Source organism: Lytechinus pictus, chromosome 4 (genome assembly GCF_037042905.1).
Source record: "Lytechinus pictus isolate F3 Inbred chromosome 4, Lp3.0, whole genome shotgun sequence".
NCBI lineage: Eukaryota > Metazoa > Echinodermata > Echinoidea > Temnopleuroida > Toxopneustidae > Lytechinus > Lytechinus pictus.
In genome coordinates this window covers 7,167,578-7,189,338 of record NC_087248.1, presented here as the reverse complement: position 1 = coordinate 7,189,338, position 21,761 = coordinate 7,167,578, and the positions used below count along the sequence as shown (strand labels likewise).

At 36.9% G+C, this 21,761-nt stretch overlaps 1 protein-coding gene across 1 annotated transcript; it reads left to right on the top strand.

The window, feature by feature from the left end:
- The first annotated feature begins 1 nt into the window (after window position 1).
- LOC129259098 (trifunctional purine biosynthetic protein adenosine-3-like) lies at window positions 2–20,135 on the top strand. Its single transcript, XM_064098280.1, has 17 exons — window positions 2–291; window positions 3,246–3,414; window positions 4,087–4,363; window positions 5,023–5,134; window positions 5,612–5,680; window positions 6,657–6,782; window positions 7,292–7,379; window positions 7,880–8,134; window positions 9,744–9,978; window positions 10,804–11,014; window positions 11,745–11,943; window positions 12,390–12,638; window positions 13,108–13,467; window positions 14,181–14,309; window positions 15,706–15,842; window positions 16,226–16,480; window positions 16,972–20,135. The coding sequence occupies exons 2-17, from the start codon at window positions 3,270–3,272 to the stop codon at window positions 17,161–17,163; spliced, it is 3,039 nt and encodes a 1,012-aa protein (XP_063954350.1). The 5' UTR covers window positions 2–291; window positions 3,246–3,269; the 3' UTR covers window positions 17,164–20,135.
- Window positions 20,136–21,761: the final 1,626 nt, after the last annotated feature.

Below are 21,761 nucleotides of genomic sequence, written 5' to 3'. Positions count from 1 at the left end.
TATGTAAGTGGAAGCGCGCGTAATAAAAGGAATTTTTAATTTACCGGCGCGCCAGCCATGCATATACATGTAGTCAATGCACGTGCGCTGCATAGCTATAGAAGTATAGAGCAATATTGCATATTGACTTGCGTATATCTACCATATCATAACCTTGTTCATTGAATGAGTGATATCTACATGTGATTAAGCAGCTGTGGATGGAACTCAAGACCACCTTTATATTAAGACTTTGTGTATATTGCCAAGCCACATCTAGATCAACTGATCAACTTTGTTCTGAACAAATTAGTGAGTGATCTTTTAGTACACAAATTACAGGTTTAAAAAGTTAGGCCTTTAAGTTAGGGAGTATCATAATATATTCTAGATCTACTTATCATTATAATAAAGTTTATAGCTTTTAGTTTTAGGCTAATCTAACGTTAGATCTACATGTAAGTTAGATCTAACTTGAGTACATGATCATCAGGTCTAAATGTCGTCGACGTCATGGTTGTGTTATACTTATATTATAGGCCTAGTCATGTTGTAAATAACTCGGCTGGTTACATTAGTATATTAGCATGATTAGCAGGGGCCGCGGAAGCGGGGGGCTTCAGCCCCCCCCCCACTTTTTTCCAAAACCATTTACAAAAACTTAAAAAAGACCATACGATTGTGATTTTTTGCATGGTCAGCCCCCCACTTTTGGCTCAGCCCCCCCCCCCCCCCACTTTGAAAACTGTTCTGTGGCCCCTGATTAGGATCTAACTTAATCTGTAGTACAAATGAAATGATCAACATAAAATTCAAGAAGTTTATGTTTAAATAATAAATGATAGTTACTGTTAGATGGTTAGACTCTAGTGCCGTCTTGTGTTGAATCATGATCCATCATCTACTGAACGAGATCATTCATATTTAGCAAGATAACAGGGGCCTGTTGCACGACGAGATGCACGACGAGATGAGCGATACGTAAGTAAAGTAGGAACGTCCTAGGACCATTCTTCCGAGATGGGAAGATTGGCGACAAATCAGCGCTTTCCGTTTCACGAAGGCAATTTTGTCTTCCAAGTCCGCGACATCGTTTGATATCGATAGTATCGGAAAAATATTTAGTCTTCATCGCCACCTGAACCTTTTATTTCGGAATGACGACTTTTCATAAAATCATAGGCCTATATTTCAATAAATAGAGATCAAATAATGTTTTATTTATTATTGATTGTAGAATTGATGTATGGAGCTTACTTTATGAGGTAAAAAGAGAAAAAAAATTTAAAGATTCACAAACATTAAACTGGATAAAATAAAAATTTTCATTATTTCCCTTATTTAGAACACGGTGTCCTTTTAGAGACACCTTCCATTGATATTCCAACGAAAGAGACCCTTGTCCGACATAAAAATTGACTGAATTAAGTAATTTCGACATTGTATTACATTGTAAAAAGTAATACTAATTACTATGTACAAATGAAAGTATTAGGAGAGGCAGAGCCTTATATTAAAAGAAAATCTCATTTCAGTAGATTTAAATTTTTGAATTATTAATTAAAAATAGAAAAGTAAAATTAATTAAAAATAGTAAAGTTAAAACATACACCCATAACGTAACATCAACACACACACCATTCGTTATCAAACACCCGCATGCACACATGCATACATTTTGTATTCAAAATTTCAAACTTACATTTAAAAGGTACTTTTATAATGAATAAGATTTCATTTTTCTTCAGCGTTGGACTCTATTTTATTGTAATTGGTAATTCATTTCAAATTAAAGGACCTTTATTAAAATTGTATGTTAGGTTGAAGTTTTTGTTAAAGGAAAGCAAAAATTTTTAGAATGCCTAGTTTGATATTCATTAATATTTCAGTTCAGTGGAAAGTATGAAACAATAGAACTTGGTGATAATTTATGGATACATAAATACATAAATATTGCACATTGGTATACATATATATGAGGCATTTTCAGAGTCTTTAGATTAAAGAATATTGGTTGGTATGGGCAAGGTATTGGGCTATGGTAAACAGGTCTTACAATTTTCTTTTGTAGCACTAAAAGTCTATTAGTAGTATATGTGGCAATATCAATGTGTTATAAGATCATTAGGGTTTGTTTAGGAAAAAAAAATCAATTTGTGAAATAAACCAATACGTTTGGCTATTTTATTCCAGATGACACTAGTGTGTTCATTCCATGTTAATTTATTAACAATAGTTACACCTAAAAAGTTGTCTGTCTAGCTTGATCTATAAAAGAGTCCTTGATTTTAAATTAATTTTGGTTGCATCAATGTTTTTTTTTGTAAAAGTCATGAAATTTTTTTTTTTTATATTGAGTACAAGTTTAATATTATTAAGCCGGTCAACCAGTTTCTTCGCCCCTCGGAGAAAATAGTGATTGCCAGTCCAACCTCGGATAAATAATTCCCACTATACTTTCTCAAAGCCTGATATATTTGTTTTATATCCCTCTTTGACTTATAGACCTAGTCCCTGCTGATACGTTTAGCTATTTTATTCCAGATGACACTAGTGTGTTCATTTCATGTTAATTTATTATCAATAGTTACACCTAAAAAAGTTGTCTGTTTGACTTGATCTATAAAAGAGTCCTTGATTTTTAATTTTACTTGGGTTGCATCAATATGTTTTTTTTGTAAGTCATTAATTTTTTTTCTATTATTATTCAGCTGGTCAACCAGTTTGCCAATTTCAGTATTAAAGTTATTTTGAAGAGTAATGATGTCATGGTGGGACATAAACACACTAGTGTCATCCGCAAATAATATTGGCTCAAAAAGTCCTGAAATATTGCACATGTCATTTACAAATAGAAGAAATAAAAACGGGCTAATATTGAGCCTTGGGGCACTCCACTCCTAACTGCCATCATCTGAGATTCCTTGTCCTCTATGATAAGGCTAAAAAGTGTCTTTTTATGGAAACATCAATTGTGGGTTTAATTCATTGCAGTAGTGTTACCTTGTGCATATGACATCATAATGTCATAGCGCCCTCCTTCAGAGGATATATTAATTCACATAAACAGAGTTGTCAGAGATGCACCAGCTACAGATCACCAACACATGTAAGGCAATGGCTTCAGCCTCTAAGATGGCTGTGTGATGATATTAGTGCATGAGGTCTGTATTAAGCTTCTTGCAATACATTCTTCATCTCATTCTGACCTGGCAATAGCAGTGCACTTCCAATATGTAATACATAGATTTATCTCTATTTTGTAGATTACGGAGTTATACCCTTGAGGCATGACTGATAAAGTTCTTGTGATTGGTAGTGGAGGGAGGGAGCACTGTCTGGCATGGAAGCTAGCCCAGTCATCGCAAGTAGCCCAGGTCCTGGTTGCCCCAGGAAATGCGGGGACAGCCAACAGTGAGAAAATTACAAATATGGGTGAGTATCTCAACCTTCTCTCTAAACTACCATAGGTTTTGAATAGGGATTACTGTCTGGTACCAGGAGTCGATCAACTGGTTAAACGGTTAGCAGTGGGTAGCAGTATTTATAAGGTAGCACTGTGGATTGATATTTAACTTTCAATTTTCGGAAGTAAAGGATGAACAATTATTTCACAATCTTTACTGGGATCCAGCCTATGCCTTCATTGATATGATTCTTCATTACAATTTTGTCCTTAAAAAATATGCTGTAAATGCTTATGAGCTGTAAATTTGGTAAGCCAGACAAAAATGATTTATAATGCATGCTTAAATGTTGTAATGCTCTTGTTTTTATTGATCATAATATCATAGGATGCATTATGTGGCCGTTTATGTAGTGACTTGTTTCTGTAATGAGTTGTTACCGTTTCTGGAATGACCTGTTACCACAAATCTATTAAAAGCAAAAGAAAGTGTGTGTTTCTCTATTACAATAATGATTTACCGTAAGTCCTTTCGAAAGTAGTAAGATTTTTAAGTTGAATACCATATTTTCTTTCATATGATGTATAAGTTGCATCTTCCAGTTCCACACTGTTTTTGTTGTTTGTGCAAAATATACTTGGGTTCAGTCGATTGCAATTACTCTGGACAAGTGTTTTGATTTTACTCTTGATACCATCAGGACCAGATGTTCCAACAGGTAACTACCCCGCCCTAGCCTCCTGGTGCCAAGAAAACTGCATCAGTCTGGTGGTGGTGGGACCTGAAGCGCCTCTTGCTGCAGGAATCGCAGACGACCTCGCCGAGGCAGGCATCCCGTGCTTTGGCCCCTCGAGGGCAGCAGCCGAGATCGAATCCAGCAAGGTCTTTGCCAAGAGCTTCATGGATAATTGCAAGATTCCAACTGCTAGGTGGAAGAGTTTCACAGAGGTGGAGGAAGCCTGTAAACACATTAATACGTGAGTTGTCTGATTAGGCGTAAAGAAACAATATCGAACACTTGTGATGTTTCTGATATAGTGTGGAATCAGATAAAAACTGAATATGATCTTTCTGCAAGTCTACATTGAACAGAAAAAAATGATGCAGATGCTTCATTGTAGATCATATATCTGTGTTGGGCAATGGACATGTGATTGCTTCTGAAAAGCACCGCCCAGATTTGACTTATCAGCAAATGTGATCTTTCTATCATCTAACTCTACTATGACCCTTCCTATCCAATCAGAGACCAACACTATACCAAACTCCCAGACAATATAAATATCCCCTTTTTCTCAGTTTTGCTCATCTTCCATAAAACACCAAGAATTTACTTGCTGAAATATCAAGTTTGATTGGTCCTTTTCAGGAGTTGCCCAAGAAAGATACACTGTATAGAGTGAAGCCTCTACATTGATAAAGAAGATCCTCCATGGGATCACCTTCCTGATCCATACAGGTTTTATCCAGTAGGAACAGGACCTGTTCTTACATGTAAAGGTCATGTAAGAAATTCCTACTTAGTTTTTTCAGAAGACTAACTCAAGGTTAGGGTTTAATTGATGATCTTCAAGATAAAAATAAAAGGAAGAAAGATTAGTCACAGACTTTCCTATACCATCTGATTTCTTTTCAGCGCCCCCTATAAAGCCTTGGTAGTTAAGGCCAATGGGTTGGCCGCTGGTAAAGGAGTAGTCGTTGCTTCAAGTACAGAAGAAGCTTGTGATGCTGTCAGGAACATTATAAAGGTGAGTTTGGATGACGATTGATCTGAAATCAATTGTAAATTTTCAATTGGTTGCAATAAGTATGATTTAATTTGTAATAAAATGTCACTTGCAACCAGGCCTTCTTCACTGCAGATTTTCAGGATAGCTTGTTCCACTTGTTGGGAATTTACAACATTTTCCGGCCCTATTTGTTCTTGATGTTTGGCAAACATTCCTCACTAGTTCTTGATTCCCAAATCTGTATCTTAAGGGATGAATACAATACTTTCTGGAGGAAATAAGGAAACCTTACCATAAAACAAGTCATCTGTGTACCAAATGGCTAAGTTACTGTACATATTTCTATCTTGATGAGCTCTATACATCATTTTTAGGGGGATGTCTAGAGAAAGCCTTGCTTTCAATATTATTGTGAATTGTATTATGCTTCTGTTAGATTCTTGCTAGTTTTATTGAAAGGCTGTCTCTTGAAAACTTTTTCTGTCCTATTTCCAGGATAAATTATTTGGTGCTGCAGGAGAAAGCGTCATCATAGAAGAACTCTTGGAAGGTGAAGAAGTTTCAGTAAGTTGAGAATTGCATAAGATATAATGAGCAGTTATCACATTAATACTGGGGCATTTAGGGGTTTTTAATGCAACTTCTTTGAATTGCTATTTTACAGTTTTGATAAGTTACATAGATTTTTAATAATACAGTGAGGATCAGCATTGACCTTTTGTGGCTAGTGTTTGGCTGATATTTACATCAGCACAGCATCAAACTTTAAAATGTAGCTGAACCTAGTATGGATCTCATTGGATGTTGAGATATTGATGATGTGATTTTGAAAAACTTTGTTAGCTATCTTAACTGTGTTAGAGCTAGGGAATGAAATTGCAATTGCACTTCCACTTGGAATCTAACAATCTAGCATGTAACAACCATCCATCTTCTCTCCCAATGTGGTGCCATATTTTTAAGTAGTGTTGGGAATTTGTGCGGATGATGTATTGGCTCAGAACAATCAAGGCCAAACTCAGTTAAGTTCAGGTTCATTTGTACTGATCAATCATTTCAGAAACATAATTATTTTGCTAGAATAACGATGTAATTCTGGGCCCCATCTTACAAAGAGTTACAATTGATCCGATCAACCACAACTATGGAAGGCCAGCAATGTCAACATCTAAAATGCATGTTCAAAATATTTTCAAGATGTGATGTATAATCATACATTCATTGTTTTCTTGAAAATTCAGTGTGCATCTCTTTTGTTTACAAAGGACATCATGCAAATTTCCTGGAGAAAATTATGACATTTATGGATTTCCATATAGTTTAAGATGATGGGATCAATTATAACTCTTTGTAAGACAGGGCCCTGATCCACCAGAAGCAGAGGTTTTGATATCTGTCATCAACCTCAGAATTAACACTAATAATGTGTATGTTCACACCTTTTTTTTGTCTTCAAAATCAATCACTGTTATTGTTCTTTAGTAATTTTTGTTGTTTCTTCTTTGTTTTAAACTTGATCATGGTTATCATTATTATATAGGTTCTGGCATTTTGTGATGGTAGCCATTTTGAGTCGATGCTTCCAGCACAGGATCACAAACGGGTTGGAGAAGGAGACCATGGTCCTAATACAGGTGGAATGGGAGCATACTGTCCTTGCCCACAGGTGAGGCTACGGTGTATCTATACTTCAGGAATGTTATCAGATGTTTCAACAAATTATGTAATATTAGAACTAACCCAATCTTTTCATGCAACAGTGATGTGTTGATATACAAAAGATTACCACCATTAGACAATTCATTTCTGCAATACAGACTCACCTTTCTTTTTTCTCGGAAGAAATTAAAATTCTTTATTAGTCTATGACTGTAACTATGATCAAGTGGACAGAGTTAACTTCTGATTTTTTATCAAATTCTGAAGAGAAATGTTATTACAGCAAGGATGATTATGATCCTACCACAAAAATTAGAATTTTGTATATAAATCTTTCATTGATTTTTGCATCCATCTTGCAGATATCTATTTTTTAGTTTGGAAGTTTTGTTGAATCTTGAACAAATATGATATTAGCCCTTCGATTCTATTCTGGTTGCTGCAGCACATACAGATATTCATTTGATCATCAACAAAGATTGTGAATTTCAAAATGTTTTGTTTGTGTGAGTGCAGGTGTCAAGGCAGGTTATTCAGCAGATAGATGAAGAGATCATTCAGAGAGCAGTAGATGGAATGAAGGAGCAAGGGAGGCCATACAAAGGTGATTCTGAGTAATGGTTTTAAGGGTGGGGAATTCGTTTTTTTTTTAATGTGGAAATAAAAAAACTGGAGAAAAGAGAATGTTACTGGGCATTTTCTTTAGGGCTTTTTAAGTTGAAACAGTAAGGAAATATTATGCCATTAGGTAAATATATCAGAATTTAGGAGTATTTATTTTTTTTACATACAGTTTGTTGAAAGGTACTAGCATTTATAGTATCTTTGCACTATATATATGTCACATGTGGTGTATATTGATGACTCTTTCCAGAGGCCAATGCTTGACAACCCCTTGTGAGTCAATTATATATTTTGTGTATCTCTTTGCTATTTGTCACACAGTGTATTTTATGATATGATTGCCATGCAACATTTCTTTTTTGTAACAAGTTTTGAACATAGCACAATGCATTAAGGTATTTCTTTCCCATTGCTTGACACTGCCAATCAAAAACAGATGTGAAAAAGTCCCTGAGATTTGTGGTTTGTTTCCATTATTAGGAGTCCTGTATGCGGGCCTGATGATCACCAAAGACGGCCCAAGTGTTCTGGAGTTCAACTGTCGCTTCGGAGACCCTGAAACCCAGGTCGTTCTGCCGTTACTGAAGAGTGATCTCTATGCTACCATGAAGGCCTGTGTGACCGGAGACCTGCCCAAGGCCAAGCCAAGTTTCCATGACGACAGATGCTGCGTGGCAATCGTTCAGGCCAGTGGTGGCTACCCAGCATCGTACAAGAAAGGCTATGAGATTTCAGGTAGGTCAGGGTCGTGTTTTTATGATTGATAAAAAACAGAACTGGATTTTAAGATGCCATAGATCAGTTAAACTTCAGAACATAATTATTTAGCTGTTCGGCATGTTTCATAAAACTTGGTATGCTGAGTTAGGACCTTTTGTTGCAAGCTTCTTAAATCTTGTTTTTTCAAGAAGTTGTTCTGTCTGCATGTCAAGCTTTCCCTCGGCACTGCTAGTAGGTTCCAAAGGAATGGGCAAACTATTTGGTACTAGCACAGCTCCAGAATTTACTGGAAGGTAATGTAAGCTATTCTACAACTTTTGGGCTCCACTCCTGATTAGAAAAGGGTTCACTTCCTTAGCCTTTTCCATGTCACATGGCTCACCACAAGTCAGTGGCTGACTCATGGTGGGTTGGTGCATCAAACTCATACAGGCATCGGAAGGCCTACCACAGACCTGCCAACCAGTACGTTTTAGCCGTATTTAGTACGTTTTTGCAACCAAAATACGGCAGTACGTTTTTTTGTTGTTTTTTAAAAACTAAATTGTAATTTATTGAGAAAAATAATCTCTATATGTCTCTATTTCATAAAACATGCACAAATATGGTTATTAGATCAATGTAATTTCAGGTAACTTGTTTTTTGTTTTTCAATCATTTTGTTCAAACCAGGGTGAAGATATACACATGTTTTAATGTTGTTTTTTTCATCTGCAAGAGCAGTGCGCATTTTAGCTTGCATGCAGCTTGAGCGCCGCGATGAGCGAGTGCGCCAAGCATTTTATTATGAAATACACTTTTTTGGGGAAAAATACAGTTTTTTTTATCACAGAATACAGTTTTTCATTCCCAGAGGTTGGCAGGTCTGCTACCAATGCCTGTGTACAGAGATGAAAGGAAAAAGATGACAGAACCCCATGCCTATACCTTTACCACAGTACGGGGATAGGTCTTGTCAAAATGCGGATCTATTTATACATGTATGTACCTCAAATCAATATCACTGAAGATATGATCATTCCAGGGGGCAGGCAAGGAGTTCCTTGAAATTTTGAAAAATTGTTGATAGTAAGAAGATAGACATCTTGGGAGGTCAAGGGACTTTATCTCCTTACTCTAGTGAAGAATTACATGTAGCCCATCAAACTCCATTGTAAATTGATTTAAATCAATCTAGCTCATCAAGGGTTACCTTTATAGAGCTGCCAACTAAGACTAATTTTCGGTATTTGGTACTGAAAAAATTAGAAGAATACCGAGCGTTGCATGCAATACACTGATTTCTAAAATTTTCAGTTTTATGTGTTATGCAGTGGTGTTTCTTTAAAAATATTGATTTCTTTACAAAAATTATTACTGAATTTTAGCTTAAAAGCTAGCGAAATGCTCTTGTTGAGGTTGGCAGCTTTGCTTTTGGTCTATTGTGAAAGGTCTAAACCTTGAAATACAGGCTAGATGGATAAGAATATAGTCCAGATAATTCTTAGATTATTGCTACAACCTTGTTACAGTACAATCGTTTAAATCGCTTGCGTGTGATCTGACTTGGCGGTCACTCTAGTACATTTGCTTATTCATGACAAAATGGTCACAGTCACTTTGTCCCTTTTATTTTCTCACCTAGGATTGGATGAGATAGCCAGCCAACCGGACATGATGGTCATCCACGCAGGCACTGCCGTCAAGGATGGGAAGGTCGTGACCTCAGGTGGGCGTGTCCTAGCAGTGGTAGCCTCGGCAAGGGATCTGGTGACAGCAGCCGCCATGGCCAATAAGGGGGCAAAGACAGTCAAGTTTGAGGGAAGCTTTCACAGAACGGATATAGCAAAAAGAGCATGTGACTTCCTAACTGGTAACAGGTACAGTCAATCTGCTTTAGTGATTACCTGTATAGAAGCATTACTTCTCTGTAAAGACCACAAAGTTGTTTTTTTTTCTTGCATGGAACTCCCCATTAAATCATGTATTAAAGAAACCTGTTCATAAAAACCAAATTTCTCTTTTCCCTAGGCGGTCATGAACACATCTGTCCGACAAGTTGTCAGATCTGACAACTTTCCTTGAATTTTATTGGCTGAGAAGCACTGTTACTATAGTAACTCTCGCATTAGGCAGGACTTGTTGGATGAAACGTCCTTGCATTCATGAAACGCTCCCCTGGTTTCACTGATTATGGAAGCATTTGAAATCATTTTCAGGGAGAGTGATAATGCAGATGCATTTTACTTTATTTTTTGTGAAAGCATGTGAATGATTCGATGTGAATACCATAGATTTAAGATTTAGATAAAAAGCTATGCACCTTTTATTTCATATAAAATTTGTTAGCGAAGGGGTTGTTTAAAAAAAAATTTTCATTACAAGAATCATACATTGGCGTCCAACCCCTCCAAAATTAAAAAATCTTATATCTAATCCCAGGGAGGTGTTCACAAAGATTTAAGTGTGACTTAGAGTCGCACTTAAACTTCAGATGCATGCGGGTTATAACGCATCATCACAGATCATGCACACTGCCATCAATCAGATTAAGTATTAAATGACATATTTTGGAGGAAAGGACAGTGGCTGTAGAGGTCCTTGATTCCTGGATGGCTTGTTTGTTTTAAGTTCTTGTTGACATGTGCACGTTGGCAGTTAAGCATGACTCTAAGTGACACTTAACTCTGTGAAATACCCCCCAGATCATCAGGTTTAACATACAGTGGCAGTGGAGTTGACATCACAGCTGGTAATTCACTAGTCCAAGCTATCAAACCTCTAGCCAAAGCCACGGCCAGACCAGGATGTGATGCCGCCCTTGGTGGTTTCGGGGGACTCTTTGATGTGAGAGCTGCTGGCTACAAGGACCCTATCCTAGTATCGGGTACTGACGGCGTCGGCACAAAATTGAAGGTGAGTTTGACTGTTTCTGCTCGTCATGGAGGATGTGTATGAGGTTATTTGTTTTCTTTGTGTTTTCTTTGCTTTTGACTTCTCACTAGCTTGTGTTTTTCTGACCTGTAGATGCATTTATACATTATTCAAACTTCAAACAGAATTCAATTCAATTAGCATATATTTCATTCTTGAATTAAAAAAGGAGGCTACATAATGCAAAATGTATGAAATGAAAATGAAATGGGAACCTGTATGAATAAAGCTAGGAAGCATTGTAAAAGCTCAGTTCCCACAACATTGATTACATGGTAAGAAAAAGAGACCATTGAATTACAAAAAGCATCTCATGACAGTTTAAACAAGGTATTGACTAATAAAAACAATACAAAAGTTCCCCAAGAAATGTATCTATTGGTCCATAAGTTTCACTGTTTTTTCTCTAATCTGATGGCAGGAATATTCAGTGTTCGTCATCATTTGCAACAGTGATGAAACTGATTAGCTAAGCTAAATTTACCTGCAACTACTCCCAATTGTCTTGCAATGGGTGGTCAACAAGGAATTGGAAATCATGACGTTTCATCACTTGAAGAAGTGCACAGCAGTAACGCACGAAACAATGTGATCTGCTGTTCCTTGTCGACCACCTATTGGGAGAAAAAAAAACTGGAATAGTTGCAAATATCATTATCTGCACGGAATAATACCTTTATAGCCTCATTAAGCTAGATTAATTTAATTTCAGATCGCTCAAGCCTGCAACCTTCATCAGACGATAGGCCAAGACCTGGTTGCCATGTGTGTCAATGATATCCTAGCACACGGAGCAGAGTCTCTCTTCTTCTTAGACTACTTCTCATGTGGGAAACTAGAAGTGGGCGTGGCAAGGGACGTGGTGGGAGGCGTGGCCAAGGGGTGTAAGATGGCTGGCTGTGCCCTGCTTGGTGAGTTAATCCTTTAGCTTAAACCTTACTTTACTAGAGATCTAGACCGTTAAGAAATATGATCTGCCGAAAATTGCATCAATGCTGTGCACCTGCAACATACCCAATCAGTATGTGAGCAGAAGTTAATATTTGAAGTGTCTCATGGCAATAGATATTCACTTCCTTGCATCATATCTTAAAAGAGATAAGGTAATATGTCGGGCAGGAGGTTGTCGAATGTGAACAAGGATGCAGTATCCATTATCTTATCATGGGCACTGTGCTTATAGTGGGGTATTGATATTGCCAGTGTTGGAAAATAAGTTTTTAGGGCTCTATATATGTAATGACATATTATCATTACTATGCATGTGAGTTGAGGTCATACATGAATCTTTGTAAAACATCCTAGATGTAGACAGTGCCTTGGTATTCAAAGGATATGCTTTTACTTCTTGATTTAGGTGGTGAAACCGCTGAGATGCCTGGCATGTACGCACCAAACGAGTACGACCTTGCAGGGTTTGCCGTGGGGGCAGTAGAGAGGGGTCACATGCTTCCGAGGGTAGATGAGATTCAAGCAGGTGATGTCATCCTGGGCGTGGCATCGTCTGGTATCCATAGCAACGGCTACAGTCTGGTGAGGAGGTTGGTCGAGCAGGAGGGACTGGACTTCAAGGATCCTTGTCCTTTTAGAGATGGAACCACTTTGGGTAAGATTGATATTCAATTTAATTCAATTTCATTTCACGTTGATAACAAATACAAATCAATGTAATGCAATGCCTCTCAATAATGATAGTGGCAGGATTACAAAGAGCACAAAGTAATGGCTTATTAGAAATGACCCTTGGCAGTAAGTACCGGTATGCATGCAGAGATGAATTTATATAAATGGTTACATTTACACCCAAGTCCAGCTTCTCACACACACTGAGTCGGTGATAAGATCTGTAAGAATCTTCAAATCTGAAGGAGGCATATGAATCAAGGTTTTGTTTTACAAAGTGTTGCAATCGTTTAAAATCAAACTCAAAGGTTTTTATTGAACATATTTCCCTATCTCTTATCTCGGCGATTCAAGATTAATCTCAGTTTAATTTTGATTTGAATCTCTTGCAACTATGCTAGACTGGCCCTTGTAGGAGGAGGAAATAAGTTCATACTGTTTTTCATTCCCAGGTGAAGCACTGTTGACCCCAACTAGAATCTACTCCAAGACCCTACTCCCTGCCATCCGCTCAGGCTGCGTCAAGGCCTTTGCACACATCACCGGTGGGGGGCTTTTGGAGAACATCCCCAGGATAATGCCCGGTTCCATGGCTGTCCAATTAGATGCCTCCAAATGGGAGATTCCATCGGTGTTTGGGTGGATCTCACATCATGGAGGGGTGGAGGAGATGGAGATGGCCAGGACGTTTAACTGCGGTGTTGGGGGCGTCCTGGTGGTGAGATCGGAAGATGAGGGCGCTGTCTTAGAGATGGTGAGACAGAGTGGAGAGACGGCATGGAAGATTGGTCAGGTGATGCCGAAATGTGGAGGTGAGTGAGACAACAATTAGATTTCTCTTTTCATTTTTTGTAAATTTCTCTTCAAGGGAGTGCTAGTTCACTGGCTTGTACCTCATTTCATGATAGCTTATGTCATGATGGTATTTGCTTCAAGTGATTTTTCTTTTTGAACTGCATTTCATATTTTATCTTCAAGCCTTGTTATTATCTACACTTGCTGAAACAAAAGAGTATCCTGGGGGGAATTTCATCAGCATTTTCATCCGACAAGTTCTCAGATTTGACAATTTTCCTTGATTTTGATTGGCTGATAAGCACTGTTACTACGCTAACTGTCGGATAAAACGCCGACAAGTCCTTTCATGAAACGCCCCCTAGGTGGTTGTTTCATAAAGTTTCATAATGTACAAATTGATTAACACCCGACCGGTGACCCTGTCTTAGCCCAAATTATATTCATATGTTGCTGACTTAGCACTTATGTTCCAGTCAAGTTTAAAGTCATTCACAACTTTGAAACAGCTTTATGAAACACCCTCCTGGATCCTGTTTCATGAAGACTTGTTACAATAACAAATGCATGATTTCTATAACAAATTTACCATCAGCCAATCAGATTAAAGGATTTCAGTAGCTTTTAACTGTTATTGTAAATTTGTTATATAACAAGTTTTATGAAACAGAATCTTGATCCCTTATAACACAACAGTAATCACCATTTGTTATGTCTTGCTTTATACTAGATGGTGCAGGAGTATCAATCTCCAACCTTTCCTCATCCCTGGCTCGATCATACTCCCCTGCTATGAATGGTATCCAAGAAGGCGGAGCTGAGAGGAAGATGAGAGTAGCTGTTCTCATCTCAGGCACAGGTTAGTCTACGAGGTCCCCGTGATCGCCTAGCTGATTTTTATATGCCGTCCTAGACGGGACGTATTATGATATCACGCTCGGTGTCCGTCTGTCCGTCCGTCTGTTAACTTTTCCTTGTAAATGCAATTACTTCAGTTTGACTTAGCCTAGGCTTATATAATTTGGTGTGTATGATACAAGCATTGATCCAAGGAAGCCTATTGATTTTGAGGTCAAAAGGTCAAGGTCACAGTGACATGTTTTCATCTTACTCTTCTGCAATCCTTGTAAACGCGATAACTTCAGTTTAACTTAACCTAGGCTGATATAATTTGGTGTGTATGATACTAGCATGTATCCCAGGAAGCCTATTGATTTTTAGCTCAAGAGGTCATAGGACAAGTCCCCACCTTTCACTTTTCTTGCTTGACCAATAGCTCCCATTTCCAAGTTACAGGCGGGCGTATTATGTGCTCGCCCTAGTGACACTCTTGTTACAATTGATCATACACAATAATCAATGCAATCAATCTTATACATCAGCCAAAAGATCAGTTGATTAGCTTTATGTTATGGGTTCTGTTCATCAGTTCCTGATCAACATGTTTACTATGAAAACTTGAAGCATACAGGGAATTTGAAGTCCCACAGATTCCATTCTGTGTCAGATCATAACAATATGCTCTGCCTTGTTTATATCTGTTCATTTCGATGTTGATTGGATTGTGCCTCAAAATCACCATTGCTTATATACATGTATCTCGTTGATAGCAGCAATATAGCAGTCATATATCTGTCATTGTGTCATTTATGTTTTTAAGGTCATACAGGTAACGTTGCCAACCAGTGAGTCATCTCTTTTGGTATCACAGAAATCTGTTCAGTTAGGAGAAATTAGATTTATAAGATGTTTATGAGGCATATTTTGCATAATCAGGAGGGGGGGGGGAGGTGTTTCACAAAGATTTAAGTATGACTTAGAGTCAAACTTAAATGCCTAGTGTTATAAAAAGGCATCACTGCATTGGTCAGATTATGCAAAGAGGACTACTGGGTATTAAAAAGATTGCGCGTTACATATCATGTACACGTTGGCATTTAAGTATGTGTGTGTATTTGAGTTTTGTCAGACGTGTATCAATCAGATATGATTATTTACGTCTGGGACCGACCTTTAACGTCACCATCCGAAAGACGTGACCAGGGCTCGAACCTCTGCATCAATTTGTAACTTCCCCACAGCTTGGATTACAGGCGCACGCCACAACACCCAGTATGACTCTAAGTCATACTTAAATCTTTGTGAAACACCCCCCAGGTCTGAAAAACTTGCTAGAACTAGGGTGAACATAAAAGTTATAAAAAGTTGACTTGTAAATGCAAGGTATCCTGTATATTTATTTTACCTTTTAACAGGTACAAATCTTCAGGCCCTTATCAACCACACCAAGGATCCAAAGAAAGTGTCTAGAGCTGAGATCTGTCTTGTCATCTCTAATATTCCTGATGTATTAGGATTAGAGAGAGCAAAGAAAGCTGGTATACCAACAAAGGTAAGAAAATATTATCTTCTTGATCTTTATCAGGGAAATCTCATAATACATGTTTGTCTGATCCTCTATATAGGGCACTTTTCTGAAATAATTTTCTATGATAAATAGTGAGTGACCCCATGGACTCTCATTTGCATATCACTGGGGTTTGCATATAATCGTTTTGTGAAAAATAATCAAAATTTTAATGTAATTCTTATTTTACTTCAAATTTCAATTAAATTTTCAGTATTATAACTGTTTTTTCTCATTTCTTTCAAAGAAACTTTTTGTTGGGGTGGACTTAGCTTTTAGATAAACGATTTAGTTAGAATTTGCTACAGATAGAAAACAAAATTAAGTGGAATTTATTTCATTTTAAAATTCCCATCTTAATTCAACAGGTTATATGTCACAAGGGCCTAAGCAGAGTAGATTTTGACATGAAAGTCCACGACACTCTCCAAGCAGCTAACATAGAGTTCATATGCCTTGCCGGTTTTATGCGTATTCTCAGTGGAGAGTTTGTCAACCGATGGCACGGAAGACTCATCAACATTCATCCCTCCCTCCTGCCATCCTTCAAGGGAATGAATGCCCACAAAATGGTCTTAGAGGCTGGAGTGAGACTATCAGGATGTTCGGTTCATTATGTAGTGGTAATATATGGGTTTCTGTTCTTGATAAGTAAAATGATTTGTGACTGTCTTTTCTTATGACTCTCTCTTTCTCCCTCAATCTTTCACCCTCCCTGCCCCGCCATTTCTCCCTATGTTTCTTTTTCTATTTCGAACTCAATTCTTACTAGCTTGCAATTTTTTCTTTTTCTCTTTTCCTTATCTTCTTCTTTATTTGGTATGGCTGGCAACTAGTCAAGAAATTACTTTTTTGCAACGGCTTGTTGGAGCTTTTTTTTTATAGTATTAATAGCTTTCAATGCTTGAGTGCATAGCTTTGATTCAAAATGATTTAAACATTCACCAGTAAAACAAAAATATGTATATTTTGTTTGTAAATGAAAGCTTCTTTTAATTGTATTAACCTAATCTGCTGTTTAACTTTGTGTTGTTGGACTTAGTGCTTTTAGTTTCATCGTATTATGAATTTGGTTTTTTAACCATAATTTCATTTTTTTCTTCTGTATGAACAGGAAGAGGTAGATGCTGGAGCCATATTGGTCCAGGAATCCGTCCCTGTGTTGCCAGGGGATACGGAACCAACCCTACAGGAGCGTGTGAAGACAGCAGAACATGTCGCGTACCCTCGCGCTCTGGAACTGATCGCAAGGGGTCAGGCCTCACTGGGGACAGAGGGAAAAGTTGTTTGGAAGTTGGATTCATAGCGGGATTGTTTTTTGCGACGATGGGGAAACATTGTTTGAACTTTGAACCGTAACAGGATTGTCACCGCTAAGGTGGTATGAACTGCTTTCAAGAACACTCCTTGACATCACCTGTACGTAGGTCACCGATATTGCTCCATCAAAAGGACATTTTGACAGATGGAACTTGTTTGACTTTTTGTGTGACAATTACTGCTTGCTCATTGGAGCAATTTTTTTCTTCAGGCAAATGGATGTTATTATTAGATTAAATTTGTACTTTTGATCATAAAATGTTGTCTTTATAGATAAGTTTAACAAACTTTGTATTTTGAATGCAAGGAGATTTTTCTTTTGTTGACACATTTTCTCTGATGATTGAATAATAGAAAATACTTGTAATTTTACTTATGAATTTCTTCTGGTCATTCCAATGAAGTGAATAATGTATTCATGACACATTTTTAATGTTGCCTAACATCTTTATGGGATATGGAAAGTTTTCACAAAAAACTTGCACAGTGTGCTTGTTTTAGAATTCAATTTAATTTGATTTAATAATGGCTTAAAAAAAAAAATCTTTAGACAACGGACAAAGGCTGAATTAGTCTATGAAATACTTTTGTGAAACAAATTTCTCATTGCTTTATGAAAATGAATTAAATTATTTTTTTACTGCTATACAACATGAAATGTATGTCTTGTCAGCTGAATTGGATTTATTATGGTTTGTATCTTATTTGTTTTTGTATTGTAGATGGTAAACTGAAATATGTAATAAGAGGCAGTAGGATAATATATTTATGTCCTTTTTTCAAACAAAATATGGAATATTTGGCCTTTTAATTATCATGGGGATATATGACATTGGTCCTTTACGAATTGGCCAGAAAAATTGAGTCATCTACTTGCTATCAAAGATGGTATGAAATCATGGCTTATAAGTCCATTTATCTTTTACTTTTAATCAAATCACTAAGCTATTCAATATAGAGAATGTTTTCTATGCCAACCAGTGCCATCAGTGGCAGAAGGAAGGCAGGAAGTGGTTTTAAAGTCTTGTTGGTTTTCGTAAATCTCCCTTAATACATGTGTCCTATTCTCCTGAAGATGACAAGAACACACTTGTCGAAATGTCAAGTTTGGGTGGTCCACAAAAGAATACATGGTGTACCGTGAAACCCACTACACTCATGCCCCCTAAAACGGTTATGGTGTGAAAGATATAAACTAGAAATGTGTTTTATTGGATAAATTTACCAATTTTACAACAAAATTTAATTCAATCGGGTGTCCAATCAAAATAGAATATCCGCAATTCTGCATATTTTTGTCCTGTTTATATAAAACACTTGCATGGAATGGGCCGTAAATTTCAGGATCTTATCTATGTCAGTAGCTCTCTATCCATGTACTAAATATGTAGAAATTAGTGCTTGAACCAACTTATCATCAGGGTTGAAATTCCCCTTTACTCGGGACTTCTCTTGTGGGAGAGGTAAAAACAACCGTTAAAGTTATGTTATCAAAGAAAAATGTCACCTTTGCATGTTAAGAACCCACTGCACTATTCTTATAAGAGTAGGGGGAAACCCCGGTGTAGTGGTCCACCTGCACTCCCCCCAATCAGTTATATCGGGAGGAGAGACTTGCGGGTCATAGTGATTCAGTTCGCTTTTCGCCTCCCAGGCACAGGTGACGCCAAAACAAATAATGATAATAATAACCTGAACTTTTTTTTTCTCGTCTCATCCATGTACTTTTGTGATGCACAACAAACTATATAGTTCATTTCTGATCATTTTTTGGTGATCCTGAAATCTTACAGCGTACTGTAAATCAATTTGTAGGGTAAATTACCATTTGGTCTACTATCACTTCCTCTACTTACTGTGTGGTCTCAACCTACATACATGTACTTGAATCCTCTTTTGTTGAATCATGTGTTCTAATTTGCTATTTAGCCTATGTTTACCTTTTTTCCTGGCTTTCTCCATTTTATCTCTTAACGCAGTCAAGTGATTTTCATTTGACAAATTGTAAAATATTTAGAAGACAGATCTGGGCATAAACTAAACAACGGGTTGTCCAAGCGAGTATTGAACCAACAGATGGTGAGACTAAATGGTAATTAGACCAAATTTATAGTAGACCAAGTGGATTTAGCACCATGATACATAGGTGCATTAAAATCAACATTCCGAGAAGACATTTTCTTCCACGAACCGGTCTTTATTGCCCTTTGTGGTTCAGTGATTTGGCGTTCAATGCACAATTTTTTTTTTTTCATGTTTTTGGGTTTTTTTTTCTTCTTCATTGCATTTCTCAAGTAGACAGTCCTTTTTCAATGTATTTTTTTTTTGTTTTGTTCAAAATAGATATTGATACGAAAATTAGAACTATTTGATATTCATGGATGTATATAATTATTACTTTATCACTGAACTATGTTTGACAGAAATAAGGTATTTTATGGTGTTCAAAACACAGTATCTGTTATTTTTGTTGTTTTCTGTTCAAGATATTACCTATATATATTGTTTTTGGCTTTTTGCCAATTCCCATTATCAATGCTGCATAGATTTGTACTCGCCAAGGCAGCAAAATAAGTAAAGCATTCATCTTGCTCATAAAACCAAGACTGATATTGTTGTATTTGCGGAGCTGGTCAGTATTGCAATAGATGTACCCCAATAACAAGATGAAATGAACATTTCATTAATTGAAGAACGCACAAACTTTTGTATTCATAAACATTACTTATTTCATTATATTACTGAAATGTTTGCTGATCTATTTTAGCGAGGATATTGTTTCTCCTTTACCAGATATATTGCCCTTGTCAGTGGCAAATACTTGGAGTTAGTTCCTTCCAATTTTGTGTGCTGGTTTTGTCCAATTTCTTGCAAAGAACATAATTTCAGTGTACATTTTTCTGTCCATTTTTCCATTTGTTTCAAGAAATAAATAAAATACATAAATTTCTTACTGAATGATATAGCCTTCTCTTGTAATTTTTGACATTTTAATGTCTACTCAAAGGATGAATGCCAGTTATGGTAACAATTTCAAAGTGAGTTTGTAGCAAATCCAATAAAATGACCACCCTAGTGTCAGTAAAACATGTATGCATAAATATGTGCCAGAGGATTTCTCATAAAATTATTGTTTAATGCAACTGGGTACCCCAGGCTTAAAATCTAAAATAGATTATAATTCAATGAACAAAATGCTTAAAATTTCATTCAAATCTGAAAATGATAGTTACGAAGTTATTGAATTTCAAAGTTCAGTAGTATTTTGTGACAGTTGTGTGCCTTCATGAATATGCAAAATTATTTCATATTTTCATACTTGTAAAAACATATCCTTGTAACAAAAAGTAAATTTAAGCAACTGTACATGTAAATCAGCTTTTGATCCAATAAACTCCAAATAGGACAATATTATAATAAAATATATAATAAATTACAAAAGAATATGCAGCTATTGAATAGGCAACTAGATAATTGGTGCCTCGAAAATGCTATATATTTTAATTGATATCAGGTCACTCCTAGCATATTCACGAGGACATGACCCAACAAAGCTCGGCAAGATTTAGGGGATATTTTTTCCATCTGATTTTGATAAGCTGTGACGGATCAAATTCTTAGAAATAATTCATCAGTCATATAGAATTTCTAATATTCACTTGTTACGACTTTGTCAAAGCATCCTCAGGCCGTTTTTGTCTCACCTGCATAGCAGAGTGAGACTATAGGCGCCGCTTTTCCGACGGCGACGGCGGCGGCGACGGCGGCGTCAACACCAAATCTTAACCTGAGGTTAAGTTTTTGAAATGACAGCATAACTTAGAAAGTATATGGACCTAGTTCATGAAACTTGGCCATAAGGTTAATCAAGTATTACTGAACATCCTGCCTGAGTTTCATGTCACATGACCAAGGTCAAAGGTCATTTAGGGTCAATGAACTTAGACCATGTTGGGGGAATCAACATCAAAATCTTAACCTAAGGTTAAGTTTTTGAAATGTCATCATAACTTAGAAAATATATGAACCTAGTTCATGAAACTTATACATAAGGTTAATCAAGTATCACTGAACATCCTGCATGAGTTTCACGTCACATGACCAAGGTCAAAGGTCATTTAGGGTCAATGAACTTTGGCCGAATTGGGGGTATCTGTTGAATTACCATCATAACTTTGAAAGTTTATGGATCTGATTCATGAAACTTGGACATAATAGTAATCAAGTATTACTGAACATCCTGTGCAAGTTTCAGGTCACATGATCAAGGTCAAAGGTCATTTAGGGTCAATGAACTTTGGCCAAATTGGGGTATTTGTTGAATTACAGCCATAAATTTGAAAGTGTGTTGGTCTAGTTCATAAAACTTGGACATAATAGTAATCAAGTATCACTGAACATCCTGTGCGAGTTTCAGGTCACATGATCAAGGTCAAAGGTCATGTAAGGTCAAAGAACTTTGGCCACGTGGGGGGTATTTGTTGAATTGCCATCATATCTCTATAAGTGTATTGGTCTAGTTCATAAAACGTGGAAATAAGAGTAACCAAGTATCACTGAACATCTTGTGCGAGTTATAGTAGT